The 18,210-nt window shown below is 36.7% G+C and overlaps 1 protein-coding gene across 1 annotated transcript in view; it reads right to left on the bottom strand.

Annotated features, from left to right (window-relative positions):
• Positions 1-112: 112 nt before the first annotated feature.
• LOC306882739 (potassium voltage-gated channel subfamily KQT member 5-like) overlaps positions 113-18,210 on the bottom strand; it is a 121,224-nt gene continuing 103,126 nt past the window's right edge. Inside the window, exons 8-17 of the mRNA XM_079437591.1 lie at positions 16,283-16,377; positions 13,739-13,765; positions 11,325-11,381; positions 10,021-10,241; positions 7,631-7,739; positions 6,492-6,623; positions 6,116-6,226; positions 4,884-4,991; positions 3,770-3,899; positions 113-3,356 (exon numbers count right to left, since the gene is read on the bottom strand). Coding sequence (XP_079293717.1) covers positions 2,298-3,356; positions 3,770-3,899; positions 4,884-4,991; positions 6,116-6,226; positions 6,492-6,623; positions 7,631-7,739; positions 10,021-10,241; positions 11,325-11,381; positions 13,739-13,765; positions 16,283-16,377 — 2,049 coding nt within the window. The 3' untranslated portion in view covers positions 113-2,297. The remainder of the gene's footprint in view (positions 3,357-3,769; positions 3,900-4,883; positions 4,992-6,115; positions 6,227-6,491; positions 6,624-7,630; positions 7,740-10,020; positions 10,242-11,324; positions 11,382-13,738; positions 13,766-16,282; positions 16,378-18,210) is intronic.

Raw genomic sequence — 18,210 nt, forward strand, 5'->3', positions numbered from 1 at the left:
GCCTTCCAATTTTCTAAATGTATTTGAGGAAAAGAGAAAAGGGATCTAACTGGGCCCACAAACTAAGACAAGGCACACACAGACATTAACATCAAGCACACTAGGCCAAGTTTCAAGTATTTTGTTTATTTAAGTAATATGATCATAAATTTTCATTTAGCATTTTTCAATCCCAGAGCATCAACTCTGTTATGTGCACAATGATGAAATAAATTATTCTGAATGACAGAAAACGCTTAACATTATCAAGCATGTATATTAAGGCCAGTTTCTGTGTAATAAATTATTTTATCTAGTGGTAAAACAAAGAAATGCTGCTTAAACTGACAGACGCTTTAAGTTCACAGGCAAACAGAGAATGTGCAATTGTCAAAATATAACAATTTCAATAAGAGTTCAAGGTACTGTGAATACAGAAGTTGTATAAATGTTTAATAAAATGCAAAAAGGCACCGTAAAACATTGAATTACAAATCAAAACTTTCAGAAAAGCAATAACAATAGTAATATTATTAATCATAATGTGTTAAGACGACTATATTTCTGTACAACCCTTTTTCTGCATTTCAAGCATCAATTAGTTCCACAGCTGTTGACATTTTCTCAGTTAAATTCTCAGGTGCCTATATTATTTACCTCACATATAGAGCAAAGTAAGCATCTCAACTAGGATTATAAATCTTATTTAAAGCATATTCATGTTAAAACAATTCATCACATTTGCAGGTTTCCTCTACACATCTGAACAGTTGTGCTTCCAATTGTACAGTGCCAAAAACATCCTTAGTGTACACCTCAGATGTTTTTAACAAAAATAAAAAACAAAAACAAACAAATGTAACCGTTAATCATGGTTAGTCTACGTACACATAGATACACTTTACATTCTAAGTTGTACAGACAAGCATTTTAGCTAAAGCACTTATTGTACCATTCAGAAGTATGGAATAAAAAAAATGTAGAACAGAGGTTACAAAGCTGAGGTTTAGATATAAGACGCCTGCTTGCTACAGAATTTAAAAGAACAAAATAAAAAAATACAACAGAAATTAGATATTGCAGCAATTCCAATAAAAAATTTGACAAAGATAACTTCTGATTATATGGATGCAGGTTACAAAGCAATCAAAAAACATGTCAAATTTAATTACAATCATTAGTTATGATATTGCAAGTGTGATTTATTGTCATGATGAAAATGATTATTATTACATTTTAGCAGCCAAAAATCCACATGAGGACTCGGAATTAGAAAAATCAGAAATCAGTGCTTTTCAAAAAGCCTGATTGTCACAAATACCTCCTCACAAGACATTACACCTAAACACATCATACCATCTCTTTAGTAAGAACATTCAGCTTTCTTCAGATGCTAAGACTCTCAGGTTTTAAAGGACATAGTCAAATTAAGAAAGCATATCTCTGTGCAGGCTACAGCGTGAAGATGCATTTGTTTCTGAGTTTCTTCTGGAGTTGCTTGCAAACCCTGCTTGATTGGCTGAGGTTTGCATAGTATCACGGATTAACATGGTTTATGGACCAAGACCATAGTTTTTTTTTCTGCTATTCCCCCCACAATTTTTAACACATGCAAATTAGTGGACTGCCAAACATTCAGAAGGAAGTGAGAAATGAATCCGGTGAGGGATTATTAGTACAGGTGCATACAACACTTCCAATTCTATTTGCTGTTGCTTTTTAAACATGCCGATCCCATGCAAGGCTCATTCAGTACCATAACCCTTCATTATTTTAAAGGAATATTATAGGTTCAATACAAGTTATGCTCAACCGACAGCATTCGTAGCATAATATTGATTAACAAAAAAAAAAAAAAAATGCATATAGATGCATATACAGTATACGGGTTAGGGTGATGCACTCACAGTGAAAATGAATGGGGCCAAATTCTGGACGATTTAAAAGCAGAAAAGTATGTTTATAAAATTATAAGCTTCCTTGATTATAAGATTCCTTCATATGGTTACATTCACACACTTTTCAGTCATTTATGGTGTTTACGGAGGTAATAAGTATTATGCCACAAACCTGTCAATTGAGCTTAACGTATATTGAACCCAGAATACTTTTTCTTGTTAATATAAATTCTCTTTTTTGATAAATTGTCCATGCATTGATATGTATGTATGAACATAAACGTATGAACAGCATGTGGTCTTCTTGTGAAAATGAGAAAACATATAGAGCGAGCAGGACGCTCCATTTCCTTTGGAAAAGCACATGAGGGACATGAGGTTGTGTCCAGTCTCCACAGTGAGGTTCCTGTGCTCCGGGGGTTATTCGAGGCATACGTGAGGCAAGTTATGGGACTCAAGACCATCTGTTGGTCCAGCCTGGCTGGGAGATGGCCCACTGGCTCCTGTCCGTAGCAGCTCAGAAGAGAAGGACGTATCGTTGCTTTGTTGGTGGAGGTGGTAAACGTCACCCGAGGTGTCCACCTCTTTGTCATTGGCGAAGAGCTCCGTATCGCCCCAGTCGGCCAGCGGTTCGCGGTCGCTGGACTCATTGTTGCTGCTGCCGCTGCTCCGAGTGGACAGGCTGGGATGGCAGTCGGCGGCAGTTGGTAGCATGAGGTTCTGAGCGGAAAGAGACTTACCGAGCCCACGCTCGACTTGTAGCGAGGCAGTTGTTGTGGAAGACATGAGCATAAGAGGATCAATGTCAAGGCTCAAGTGTCTTCTCCATGACCCATCTTCCTTGGGGTTACGTTCGGGCTTGTCCCGTAGCTGTACCGTGCTTTGAATACTCTCGTCTTCCCTGTCCGACTCATCCTCGGTTTGGGTACTCAGGCAATTGCTCAGACACTCCGCCTGGCTCTCCTGTAGTGTCTCTGGGATAAGGCTGGTAGGCCGACTTTGAGGCGTTGGTACCATAGGTGGGAGCTGAAGGGTCGATGAGGTTGAATGTACTGTTGGGACCGGCCTTGTCAGCTCACTGAACCACTGGTGACTTCTGGAAAGGTTGTTAGGGGTGAGAATTGGAGGAGGGGACGCTGGATAGAAACTGTCTGGGCTGGAGGGTTGGTTGTTTAGGAGAGGGGAAGGTGAGAAGGAGGAGGCAGAATGCGGGTAACCGGTACCTAAGTTGAGTTCACTAGGGGCCAGAGCAAGATGAAGACCACGGTGCAGGCTACTGCTGCCCGAACGAGACACACTGCTGCCCGTAAGCTGGGAGGATGACAAATCCTTGCTATGGATGGAGCTTTGGTAGTCGGAGGTTTGATCCAGCTCGAACAGGGGCAAAGCAGAAAGACCAAGCATCGAAGAGGAGCCTTTTTGCAAAACTTGTCGGTATATATCCAGTAATGAGTCCAGCTTTGAGTCAATGGACTGTACCTGTATTATATTAGAAATAAAAACATCACATTGGAGTTTTCTGAATTTTATGCTTAAATATTGTAAATGTGTGCAAGTAACTGTTAAAAGGTTTGGGGTTGGTAAGATTTTAAAGCTTTTGAAAGAAGGTTGCATTTATTTGATCAAAAGTGCAGTAAAGACTAATATTGTGAAATATTAAACAATTTAATACAATTTAAAATAACTGTTTTCTAGTTTCATATATTTTAAAATGTAATTCATTCCTGTGATGGCAAAGCTGAATTTTCAGCAGCCATTACTCCAGTCTTCAGTGTCTATTTAATGCATTCTTGCTGAATAAAAGAATAAAAAGAAAGAAAAAGAAACAGCACTGACCCCAAAACTTTGAACAGTAGTGTGTTTCATTAGACCCTCAAGTTAATATGGCTTACTTGTCTCTCTACTTTACAGACACGGCCAAGCATGCTCATGTCATGCTCCAAGGATTCTCCTTCTGGGAGGATTTTCTCCCTGCCTTTCCTGTCTACTGAAATCTGGCCCTTTCCCAGTATCTGATCCACCCTATAAGGAAGAAAAAAATTTGAGCATACATGAGAATGCACACCTTTACACCGTTGTTTCTTGAGCTCGAGCAGGGAACAGCACAGCAGAATAAGACTTGACTTTGGTTAGTGAAGAAGAAATTAAGTTAGCCATCACCATCACCATCTACTTTTTCTATGTTAAAAGGAGAGAAGGAAAAGAAGCTGATATATTTCTGTAAATGTTATAACTACATTCAGTACAATTGAGAATTCTGTTCTTTACATTCTAAATGTTACTTGCTGTATGTAAGAACTGGCTGTATCTGATCTACCTATGCTAGTTGATTAAAATATCAAATCCAAAATGATAAACCATGCTCCCGAAAAACCCCTAGGGAGTAAGATTTTTAGCATAATGTAGTAATGTACATTTGCAGGTAGATGTAGTCTATGATAATCCAGGGTCTCCATGCAGAAAATATGCAGACTATGCACAGTATTAATATATTCTGGATTGCACATTTCAGTCTGTGATTCTCTATGTATTTTGTCAGGTGTTAGGAAAAACATCTTAAACTGCTCTTGCACAATAGATTTGACGAGACAAGGAAGTATGAGTTAAACCAACATCAATAAGCTGAACCAATCAGAGTGTGTGCTACACAATTAATAAATAATCTCATTGGTTGAAAAACATCACTATTTATTAATCACCTTGGAGTCCAATGATGAAGATAATAAATAGAGAAAAAAATAGAGGTCTGTGATTCCTATATATCAGTAGTTGTTCTCAATGTGGCCTTAGCAAACTTCCAAATGACAAAAGCTTTAAAATAAGCTAAAATGTCTAAATGTCAAGATCTGACTTATTTACTTCAGCCTCTTAACAAAACCTTAAACTCTATGGATAGTTTTAGCTAAATACTGTACATCATCACCATTGGACCCCATTCACAATATGAAGTGATTGAGGTAAGTACAGCCCCATGACTAGCCCCCCAGCCTGCTACAGGCCTCTGACCCAGCATGCTTCTTCTTGCTTTGGCTGTAATACATGTGTAGAGAGGGAGAGGAAAGGTTCCTGGCTTTGGTGCTGAGTGTCTGATGTGGACCCACAGCTGAGGCGAGTCTAGATGAGAAAACATAGGGGAGTCAAGTACATTTTTAAGGTTGTGCCGTCAAGTAAAATGGAGGAGAGAGAAGGTTGAAGAGAAGGTACTTCCGCATCATGACAAGATATTATTACTACATGCGATTTACTAATACGTTAATGATCAAAACAAAGGTCTCAGTAATTTAGGTTAAATTCTTAACTGTTGCTTCAAAGTCAGTGTTTCAAACTTACTGAGGTATCTGATATTTAAGTAAATGTAAGTTAGATATGGTTGTTCAAATCAGAGCTAGCAAACAACTATTGATTCTGTTGGTTCAAGATATTAAAGAATAACAATATTTGAATATGCTACTTCCATGCCAGACAAAATTTTGAACAAAAATCAAGCTTTGGGACCCAAATAATAGGGAAAGCTGAGAGGAATCAATCTAAAAGTTAGTACTATACACAGGCACATTCAATCTAACACCATGCACTGCATCACGGTTATGCTGGTTTAGCATTGCCAACCTTGTTAAACAGACAAAGTTCTACATGGAGAAAAAAATGGAGGGATGAAGGATTAATTGAACAGAGCCAAAAGCTTGAGGCTTTGGGTCATTGACACATCACATCACTTTACTGCAAAAAATACATATTGTAAAAATAAATAAATAATAAAAAAATGCCAAACTTTTGAATGGTAGTTTCTTCTTATTCAGTATTTGTGTCTTGTTTTGCATTAAACATATCTAAACATCTAGATAAGATTGCACAATAAATTAAGATAATATAACTTGAATTAAGATGTATTACTTTGTATTTCTGTCTCACAGACAAATTGTTTTATATGCATAAATCTAACAAAATATACTGCTTATGTTTCAACTTCGCCAATTCGATTTTAAAAATAAACGTATATATTCTCTGAAAACTAATTTTAATATCTTACTAAATTTATCTTGATTTAAGGATCTTTAGATATTTTATTTATGTAATTTTGAAGTGTTTAGCTCTTTAAAAGCTGAACTGCTGTGATGTTGATGTCCAGAGGGTATTGGACACTGGAGGTTTAGACACAAAGCCTCAGCAAATGACTCTGGATTCTGGATGTTCCAGAGATAAAAGAGTTTGGGGTAGTGGATTGCGGGTCGGCTGACCCTGGGCCAGAGTGTTTCCTCTTGGCCTGGCTGTAATACAAGTGCAGGGAAGGAGAAGAAAAGGTCTTGGCTTTGCTGCTCAGGGTCTGTGGACCCACAATGGTGTCCAACCTGAATGGGAGAGCGCAGACAGGAAAATAAGACAGACACGGACATGTAGATGTTGAAAGTGTGCATAAGAAAACAAACCTATTGAACTATTTTCTGTAGCTTTCTGTAAATATGTATTTGTGCTAACTGCATTTATTAATATGTATTTTATGCAAAAAAAAAAGGAAAACTGTGAACAGAGAAGTTATAAATGAATTCATAACTTTTAGTCACATATTCACGGTGAACATATTTTCACCACACAACAAGGGCTGGTTAATCTCACCTAGTCTGGAGACTCTTGATACGACATAGCATATCCAGGTGACCAGCAGAGTATTGCTCAATCACATCTTTCACATCATACGGTCGAAGCGTCTCCTTAAACTTCTTCTTGGCCACATGGAATTTCATTATCCTGTCAACAGTGAAACAAGACAAAACTTTTGATTAGAAATTATGACACACAGGCATATGCAACAAAGGTAAGGAAAAATAGTGCAATATGTTTTTCTATTTTATTTGCAGCTTAAATATATTGTGTGTGTTTATTTAAAATAAAAATAAATAAGATACATTTTCATTAAATGCATCTACTCTATTGGAAAAAAAATTTTAACGATGCACAATTTTTAATGTTTCAACAATGAATTTTAAAATTTCATGAAATAAAATATTTCTCGTTACATCTGAAGATATAGCTATAAACATTATATTATGTACATATGGAGTCAACTCAACAAAGCAAACCTCTTTGCAACTCACAAATAAACAAGCCTGCAAGTTGTGTAAGCTTGCTCAGAACCACAAGAGGGCAGAAGTGAGTCACAAATACCACAACAGTTCATAAACCAGAGAAAAGAAAAATGTTTTAAAAACAGTTTATAATAATATTACTCAAGTAAGACTCATGTTCTAGTAAAGCTATGTGCTACAGAGGACATTAGCTGTGAAAACAGGTATTACCACAGGCACACTGAAACCTAAACCGATTCTATGTGTGATGTTCTTCTGAGTGAATGTGAAAAAGCAAATATTGACACAGAGGGGGGCCGATTTCAGTGATCTGTTTCTGTAACGTCTTGCAGATTCAAGCCCCTGTGAGTTTTCTTTCTGTCAGATGAGCTGGTGTGTAAGCAGAACTGACTGTGAACATTTCTATCCGACACCCTGGGAAAGAGGAGTGGGACCAATCTCAGCCCTCATGGGAGGCCCTAATAGTTCAGAGCAATGTAAGTGAAGTCACCTGAAGCAACATCAGTGGCCTGTCCCAGCAGGAGATAGACAGCAGTGATTATCTAACCCTGATGTCTCAATAAATAAGGCAGGAAGGTCAAAATGAGTGTTTTCAACCCTGCAACTACAGTGTGAATTCTTCAAGCTTTCACTAAGGCAGAACAACGCTCTCTGGGAAGTCAAACTCACCTGACAGCCCTGATCACTGCCTTTAGTGGGGCAGAGAGATCTTCCACAGTCACATCACAATGGCAACCCTTCTCATCTAAAGCATCATCCGGTCCAAGATTTGTGTCAGCTGTGAGAGAAAAAGAGAGAAAGGGAAAGAATCTGAAACATAGCAAGCAAAAACATTTATACAGCAGATCCTCAAAAAGGCTGCACACTAAACTAGGCTGAAAGGTATAGAGAACGCCTAGGGCAGATCAATACAGCTATCAATCAAAATAGCATTCAAAGCCAATCTTTTCCTTGACCCCCAGCACACTGACCACAGGCCACTGCACTGAGCTTTACTGCATAAATACTGCTGTACTGACGTATCACATTAAGCTGAAAGGCAACACAATGACTTAAGGAGTCACAAAAAGTGTCTGAGAATCTCACAAAGGACAAGCAGTTTGGAGAATGGATGGATGGAAATGTCAGTTAGATGTCTCAATGTCACTGTATTTAAACAAACAAACAAAGTGAATCATAAGCAAAGAGAAACAGGTAACAAACTAAATATATGATGCTCGTAGAAGAGAATGAATTCTTCCATTTTTTTTCATTAACTGTTCCCATCTGGTAGAATGACCTGCCCAATTCAATCTGTGTAGCCGAATCCTTACCCATCTTCAAGAAACGGCTAAAAACTCATCTGTTCCATCTTTACTTGACCCTCTAACTCTAGCACTCTCTATTCTAATTTTATTTTATCTCTGTCTTTTTATTAAAAAAAATAAATAAAAATTAATAATATTTATCTGTACTGCGTTAGGCTAACTGAGACTTGTAATAGCACTTGCACGTTGTCGCTCTTTTGTTGGTTTTGATTGCTTCTTATGTCCTCATTTGTAAGTCGCTTTGAATAAAAGCGTCTGCTAAATGACTAAATAAATAAATAAACTGTGTGTGATGCCTGACCCCATCAGCAGTGCATGACATAGATAAATGGCAAAGGATGTGAAGCAATTTCTCTTCCTCAGCAGTGATTTATGGGTTATATACAGTAACCTGTGGTGGATCTATAGTGTGTGTTATATAAGAGTATGAAGCCAGAGAGTGGTAGCACAGCAGGCATGAGATTCATTTTGGGTTGATGGGTCTCATACAGAGCTGCAGCTCGATCGCTGCTGCCACTGAGATGCTATCTTTGCAAAATGTGCTTGTTAGTAGTGAATGGGCACTTCTGTGAAAATGTACTTGATTGGGAATGTTACAATAAATCTTATGGTACAACAATAACAAAACATGTAAGTGCAGTGTTGGAGAGTGACTAGAAGTCATGAATCATTATTTAGTAGCATGACAACTGCAGCTTTTCCAGCAACAAACTAACTTTTAAAATGTTAAATTTCTGCATTTTATATTACATTGTTTGCATACTTGGCTTTGCTGGATAATTAAATGAACTCTAAAACTAGCATTTGGAAGTCAGATTCATTTCAGTAAATTAGTTTATTCAGTTGGTTCAAATGTAAATCAAGCGTTCATCTATGCATCTGATCTAATGTGCTGTGTAGAAGTCCATTCTTGTGTCATGAAACAAATATTCAACCCATCTTCTTTATGTCTAAATGTATGTTATTGTTCCTATTGTGAAAGATACATTTATGTATACTTAGAATGTTTTATTTTTGAAAATCGCATAGCTCAATCTTTAGGCGAAAACGTCAGACTTCTCTCTTAGGTGACGTTTTGTGAACTTCTCCAATCTTTTAGTCCATTTAAACCTGTCTCCATAGCTGCTGCGATGGGGCCACATCCAAACATTTTATATGTAACTTCACTCATTTTGATTGTAAGCATCATTCCAAATGAAGCCCTGACAAGGCCAATGAACAGATTAAAAAGAAAATTGACTAAACTATTTCCCGTTGTTTTATTTTCCCATGGGACCAAGGGTTCTGTCAATCCTTTGTGACTAATATACAGAATTGTCAATGTCAATACTGAAAATCCTCTTATAAACAATGTCTCTATCTCCACTTTCGCTCTTCTTCCCTGAGGGGCATTCTGGTGATGGGAGCATGAGCCAAGGTTAACTAGTGCAAACAGAGGGTCCCATGGGAGACCATGTTCTCCCACTGCAGCCCAATAGTGTTTGTAATTCGTGTCCTCAGGGACAAGTCCAAAAAAACAATACAGTACATAGGGAAAGACACATTCTTGTTTATAAAGAGTCAAATGGTGTCAAAACTAGCAGATAACAGCAAACATGACCTAGAATTATTTTTAAAATTAAGCCATTTTTTATTTGTGAAGCAAATAAAAATCACAGGTCTGATTATCAGCTAATGAGAACTTTCCTAAATCTGCTTCTATTATTACAGTAGAAGTGGAACAACAGCGACCAAATAAAAAAAGCTGTTCACCTTCAGCCGTTGTGCGCGATTGGCTCTTGAGTCTCAGTGATGGCCGGAAGCGTGTACGGTCATTGAAGCTCCAGCTCTTCTGGACCTTGGCAGGGCTGCTGCCCTCAACCCCAACCTCTGTGGCAGGAGAGCGTCGGTCATTCACTGACATCTGTCTGCTCTTCATGCTCTGACCGCGAGGACTGGCCATGCGCACACGCTCCCGAAAACTTAACTTTTGACTGCAGGAGAGGAAAGAAGAGGGATGGAAGAGGATGGGAAGTGGGAAGGGACAAATAAACAGAGAAATTATTAAACATGGAATGGAAATAAAGATGTATTTAACTAAAGTTGTGTTCAATAAAAACTGTTGTGATGGCTTATTTTGGACCTGCAAGTTTCTCTACTAAAGTCCTCCAGTAAAATAGTTTTTTTGTTGTCATGATTTGGAACCACATCTTACTTGGAAGTTCTTTCGCCAAAGCCTCAAAAACTGTCCTAGACTTTTCTCAAAAATTGCATCAAAAGACCATCATGCAACACAAACCTCATTCCACGGCTTCCACCAATCAGCAAGCAACATTTTGAAGAACGACTCTCTAACCACCCTACTTCTGTTGATACCTTCAATGTGGAGCAGCCTGACAACATTTCCATGTACCTTTCTAAGCCTGATGTAGAGGCCCGTAATATTAACAGTTTATGAGCAGAAAAGTTCTATACGTATTCCTTCAAAGACAAAAATTCCATAAACTGGGGTTCTTAATTCATGCTGGATGTCTACATAGTCCACTGAGCTCATGCTTGGTATTGAGTTTGTATGTGAAAGAGATGTAGTGTAAAAGGAGAGTGAAGACATAATGCTATAAAGGTGACTTACAAGAATATAGAGCCAAATTTCATGCACATGCAACATGCAGGTTAAGACTAATGTGTTAACGCAAACGGAGACGTATACAGTACAGTCAGAGATATCCTTCACAACTGAACTGAACCTTTGAAACCACTTGATCGGATTATTCCTGCATTGCAATGTGGGATGTTGGAAAACTGGTGGTTTGAAATTTAGAAGCTTTGCATCATTTTATTATTATCACAAATTAGATCTTGTATCATATTGGTAATAATACAGTAGAGTAATTTCTGCATGTCAGATAGATCAGTCAGTGGCAGTTAAATCCTTCAGGCAACAGGCAATAGGACCCTCATATTAGACCCTCTGTAGGGTCTGTAAGGTTATCTGAGGTGGCCGTCATCCTCCATGCATAAGGTTAGTCAGCATTCACATTGGTCATATTGCTGGAGCAGTGGGGGATGCTGGGTACCTATATTTCCATGTGGTATACCTCCTGAAGAGCCTCTGTCTATTACTATGACCCTTACTAAGGAAATGAGGAAGACAGATGGCAGATGAGTTAGTTAGACTGTGTGCAGAAACAACCTCCTTAAGTGGAAGAATTATATGTATGGAACAACATCGAAACAGAGGCACGACTTGGGGGTAAAATTGAAGCAAAATGCAAAATAAATTGGCATGTTTTTGCAACCAAACATGGTAATATAGAGTTTAATTAGCACTGCACCAAACTACACACTCACAAGCACATTCACACTCGAAGTATATTAGAAGTAAACAGTGTACAAAACTTGTCTAACAACCAAAGAACTTTGACACACTTTCTTGGATTTGCTGGTTAATTCTAAATTATCGTTCTGTAAATATTTAGCTCCCTTCACTCTCTAACCGGTACAAATGGATTATGTGGATTGTGGATTACACCTAATGTTTTCTTAAAGACTTAAGACTTAATGTTCATCCATTTAAAAGCTTTCACAAGCAGCGCAAAAAGTATTCACAGCTTAGCTGTTTGCTGTAATGCCTTTGCAATTTGAAGGGTAATTTTCCATCACATTTAATGACACATTTGCCACACGCTGTGGGACTTTTCCAACTGTAAATTACTTCATTTAAATGACTTCAAGAGTGCTGGTGCTCTGCTCTTCACATATTTAATACGAACCATGCAAACATCCAATTCCAGCATTAACTGAAAGTGTGAGGATTCAAAAAAAAAAAAAAGCCTTGGGTGCAACCATTATTTACAAGGACTGAGCAATTAGCTACACCTCTGCTGAAATCACATGGAAGTTAAAACACCAAACGTTACCAGACTGACAGCAAACATCTGACCACACAATGGCCTTGCAGATGCGGCAGTCTTTAATGTGTCTAAACACAGTCAAGATCTGTATACAAACTTGCAGAGTCCTAAATGTCAACAGCTAAGTCTGGAACTGAGTCACTACTTTTTACTGCTATTACTTACTGGACCTATTGATGAAAGGTATTTAGAAGAGGGTGGGGGCTGTTATCGGGGGGAAAACGCCTTAATGCATTTATGCTGTGATCTTTGCTTTCTCCTGGCTGTAGTAATATTTAACGGTCAATATAAACAATCTCTGAACGGAAAAAGTGCTTCACGAGGTAGACAGAGAAAAGAAGGCCAAAGTACTCATCTATTACAGAAGGAGCTGTGCAAGTACAAACACACACACACTTTGGTACAGATGAACACTTGTTCTTAGCAAGTTAGCAAAGTGAAGCTGCTCCACATCTAAGCTACTATTCTATGACTTTTACTAAATGTTCTCTGAAATATTTGTTTGGGATTGGTCAATTGTGGCCAATGCAGTGGTGAAACTAAACCATGAAACTGTATATTTGTCTATTGTCCAAAACAAAATACTGGTGCTACTTTCATGTCTCAGGCATCACTCTGTGCTTTCTCTCTAGAATAGTATATTTATATATTCAAATATAATTACATTTATATATTAATATTAATTCATGTACAAAAATATATTTTAAAATATGTTTGTTGAATCACTAATATAATTCTGTATTATATTAATAATATAATGAACAATAGCAATATCTGGATTAAATCACACTACTATTCAAAAGATTTTTTTATATATATTTAAAAGAAGACTTATGTTGGCTGCATTTATTTAATAAAAATACATTGAAAAATAGTAATACTGTGAAGTATTATTAAAATGTATATTTAAAAAAAAACTACTTTAATATATTTAAAAATGAATTTTATTCATGTGATGGAAAACATCGTCACATGATCCTTTCAGAAATCATTCTAATATACTGATTATTATTATATTTTATACAATATATATATATATTGGGGCTCAATTCATATCATGACACTTCATATTTTTTGTTAAACTCAATTGTTTTCAGGAATATTTGATGAATAGAAAGTCAAAAAAGAACAGCCTTTATCTGAAATGTAAACATTTATATGCCTTTACTGCATCTTTTAATAAATTTAATGCAACCTTGCTGAATAAAAATATGATCTTACTGATTATAATGTACAAGTAATATAAAAAAACAAACAAATTCAAATCAATATTTAACTAATTATATGTAGCCTTGTTATAAGAGACAGTACAGTTAGCTTCACATTGGCGTCCTGATCATCCTTGGTTTCTTCTGTGATAATTAGCAGATACCAAACATACCTATAGCTACTACTTCAAATAAATAAAACAATCAGTGGGAGTGAATGATAAAGCAAGACATGTAACATGCCATGACTGAATGTACTTAATTCTTCTCCCTATTATTATTGATGCCATGGAAGCTAAAACATAAACGATACTTCAATAAGTAAAACATTCCAGACACTAGGAGGATGTAGATACGAGAACAACAAACCTGCTGATGGATTCCCCCTGGTCTTTCCTTCAGGTGTTAATTAAAAACATAGAGAGAAAAGAGGCAGGATATTAACACTTCACATTAACGACAGAAACTAATAAGGAGACTACAGAAAAGACACAGATGTCTCTGAAATATACTAAATGTTTCACTGTAGGAATGACACACCAATATATTTCACTGTGTCACACAAATTATAGTTTAAATGTTAAAAAAGGAAATTAAACAAATATACCTCAACACACACATGCATTAAGAGTAGGAAGAAATGAAGAGTCTTTTTTAAGACAGGCAGCAGACAAGCAGGCATGCAAGCTATGAGCAATGCACAGTCAAGCTGACTAAGACAAGCGCTAGCAGAAGAGGGACAGCGGTGTTATCAAGGGCTGCTCTGTTGTATAATTACTCCAGAATTGGGGAATTGCCTGAATATAGCAGTACACCCATTTGTCATGTGTCTGTCTTCAAGTGTCTGTCCACAAACTGTCCTGGCTTCTGTTCAGTTTGATTTATCTGTTCTGGGCAACGTAGGGGAAATTTCAGTTAGCCACAGCATATACACGAGGAAGCAGGTGTGAGGATGTGGCTCTCATCCAAACGGAAACTTTTAAGCTTCAGTTATACAGAAGACTTGTGCTAACTGTCAAAACCTGAGGGTTGTGAGGTATTTCAGTAACTGTACATCATTAAATATTATTTTGGGTAACTTGGAATATTTGTTTTATCTCTTACTGAATTACATTTCCAAGTGCAAATCACACTTTTTAAATTCTCATACTCATTTAGCCTTCCAAAGAACAAAGTGACTATTTTGCAGAACAATGACCCAAATATTTTATCTTTTTTTGTGCATCTTACATAGCCATTCAAATTACACTCAAACTTTACAGCTAATAAAATGCATTTCACGCTAATCAGTGTAAATCTCACAATTTTGAGGTCCCTCTTAAAGTGCCCATATTATGGATTTTTGAAAATATTACCATATTACCTTTCCCGCAGTGTGTAACACAGCTCTAAGTGAATGAAAACATCCTGCAAAGTTTTAAATCTGAAAGAGCACCGTGTATAAACTTATTGTCTCTCGAGTCGACTCTGAATCATTGAAACAAGTCGTTTTTAAAACGAATCCCAAGCAGTGTTGCCAACTGCTTTCAATTGAAAGCAGCTAAAACTGGTAGCTAAATGTCACTAGATGACATCATAACGTCAAATTCACTGATCTATATAAAGATGAATATAGATCAGTGGGTAAGATAAAAACTTAGACAAGGTTTGTCCAAGAAGTTGCTATATTTGTCCCTAAACTTGTGAAAAAATAAAAAAAAAGTCTCAAAAGGGGTGGGGAAGTAGCTAAATCTAGCTACAAAATCGCTAAATTGACAACACTGATCCCAAGCCTTTTCATGTTGACGTCAACATGAAACATTAGCATTTTGCCCGCCCACTTGTTGGTCTTTTGTTGGTCTGAATGAAAATGCAAATTCATTCTTTGCCCCTAGGTGCTGCTTTTGGAGCGTAAAAATAGTGGTTTCCCTGCTATCGCTGTACACAAAGTAGCACTGTGCTCACAAACGCTGCTTTATCAGGCATTACAGGCAAGATCAAATGAAAATGAGACCAATAGGACCAATCACCGCAGATTAGCGTCACGTAAAGGAGGGGTTTGGAAAAATGAATCGTTGACCGAATCGTTTGGGAGTCGTTGAGCAAAATAAGGCAAAAATAAATGCATATTATAAGACAATGAAAGTGTTTTTTGACCTTGCATGAATGTCAACCTGGTGTTGGGCAATCCCAAAACCAAAATATTAACCTTTCATTACCCATAATAGTGGCACTTTAAAAAAGACATAAACTCCAAGTGATACATATCTAAAAGAAAGTCTGGAATGTGAGCTAAACTCAAAATTATGAGGAAAAAAACCCGAATTGTGAAATATATGCTCACAATTCTGAAAAGAAAAGACTGAACATTTGAGATACAAACTTGCAATTCTGGAAAAAAATGTAAAGTGTAAAAGTGTAAATGTAAGTGTAAAATGTTATCTTAAAACTGCAGATATAAACTTATATTTGCGAGAAATAAGATAAAAAAAATGTGTTATAAGTCTGAATTGCAAGATAAAACTTGTACTTCTGAGAAAAAAGTCAGAATTGCGAGATATAATCAAGGAATTGTAAGAAATGAAGTCAAACTTGTGAGATGAAAAGTGAAAATTGTATTATCATCATTATTCAGTAGCAATTCATGTATGTTTTAGGAAAGATACTTTAACATTTAACTGTACAATTTTGACAAAGTATCCATACTTGGGTATAATTTATCTGTACTTTTGACATCTGGCCATATGCGTATTTTCAGTGACCTAATGAGGATGGATATCTACAGACTACGGTAAGGCACAGAAAAGATTATTATGCTTAGGAAGAGAGACAGATTGAGGGAAAACAGAGTTTATTTGCTGAGGGAAGTGGGAAAATGAGAGCTACAGAAGCACTGACACCAAATACGACACCAGCTGCCAGAGTTGTACCTACTTTGTAGGGCTGCAGGTATGCAACGCCTTCAAATGAGGCTTCCAGGTAGCAATGGAAACCGAGTTCTCATCAGCCGCATAGCTACGCCACACACACTACGTGCAGAATATACAAAACCAGGAAAATAGGGAGGGAAATGAGGAGAGTAGAAAATAAAAAGAGAAATACACAAGGCCAGGAAAAAAGCAGGGATTGGAGAAAAAAAAAACAGAAAAAAAAACAAAAAAAGATTAGTAACAACCGGTTCATGTAAGCGCTCTTCCATCAGTTCACTGCATTGATACATGCCTTTGAGGAGGGAGAACACTTTTATAGAACAGCCATGTGGCACTCAGGTATGTTCTGGAGAGGTCTGTGGAGTAGAGACGCCACGCAGCCTGGTGCAGGAGACAGACACACACACAGACGGGGACATGGGTGGAGAAAGACAATAGCACGGTGAGGGAACAGCCAGTGAATCACTGATTGGGCTCAAGACATTTCTTCAAACCACTGCTTTCATTTTGTTTAAATGCTCTAAGTTTTGAGCAATGCTGGAAAAAATGTTAGCCTATGTATTTTGAGGACTAAAAGTCTTGAGACCACTAGTGAAAATGCTTTTTAAAAAAAAAAAAAAAAAAAAAAAAAAAGATCATCTGCATAACAAAAAGTTAATAATCAATTCATTATTTCTTAGCATGTGGTTTTGCTTAGAAATAATGCAGCACTTGAGCTTCATGACCTTCACAAGTTAGTGGAAAACCTTAAAATGATGTTTTCCAGCATGATCTGAGAATGAGCCAAAGAGCATCTTGAAAAAGTAAGAACATCTGACTGTCTGTCCAAATAGTCACACAATGTCTCTAATTTATTAAATATTTCTTATTTGTGTAATAATTTTTAATTTTTTAATGTTAATGTTCTTTTTTTTCAGGTTTAAATTGCAGTATACTTTGAATTCCAGATTTTCGACGATGTCTTTTTTGGATCCCACTGTACACAATTTAAGAGGATTTTAATGTTTTCAACATCAACCATGTCCAAATATGAGAGCAGATCAGTGTTGAACAAATGTCTTGATGTTTGGGTGGCACACACAACATCAAAACAGCCAAAGGACTTAAAAGTGGTGCGGTGAATGAAAAGAGGAATACATTTATCCAGTGAAAAGTGTTTATATATAAAAAGGTGTTTATAAAGCACAAACTTAAAAAAAATAAAAAAAGCAAAGTGTTTGTGGCTTTGTATGTTTTAATTTAAGGGTTTATGTGTGGCCGTATGGCACTAAAATAGTACTACCCATTATTTAAATCTAAATATAATTAATACTTCTATGAGTATTTGACCACACAGATGTTGTTGTAGGATATAACGTACAGTCAACATGAACCCCTGCTTGCATTTAACTTCTGATTTTGCAATGTATATGCTATAACAATGAAATAGCATTTTATTCATTGGTAATAGACTGAATTGTAAATGGGCTATGCATACTAGAATGAAGCAAGCCTTGAATGTGAATTTACTAAAACAAATTATTTTTTTTCTAAATTATCCAATGTACTGAATGATGCCAGCAGAAATGGAAAGTGATTGCTAGGGAAGAACAAGTCATTTTGATTAAAAACTACAAACAAAAGAAGCAAAACGATTAATGTGCACTAATGAATCATTCATAATATGGTACATGCATTAAGAAAGTCAACAGGGCCGTTTTTATTTCATGTTGACTTGTAATAATGTGATAATGGATATGGTTTTATGCATCAAGATGTAAAATTGCTTTAAAAAACCATAAGAAAGAAACAGAAGACGTGTGTGAGGAGAAAAACATCAGAAGGATGAAAGATGGAGCTCTCAAATTGCGTGACGCAGCAGTGAGGAGGAAGGTCATATTTTCCATCATTCTCTACAAAAATGTCAGTAAAAGAGAAAACGGCAATCGTGAC

This window comes from Barbus barbus, assembly GCF_936440315.1.
Source record: "Barbus barbus genome assembly, chromosome: 16".
NCBI classification, from domain to species: Eukaryota; Metazoa; Chordata; class Actinopteri; order Cypriniformes; family Cyprinidae; genus Barbus; species Barbus barbus.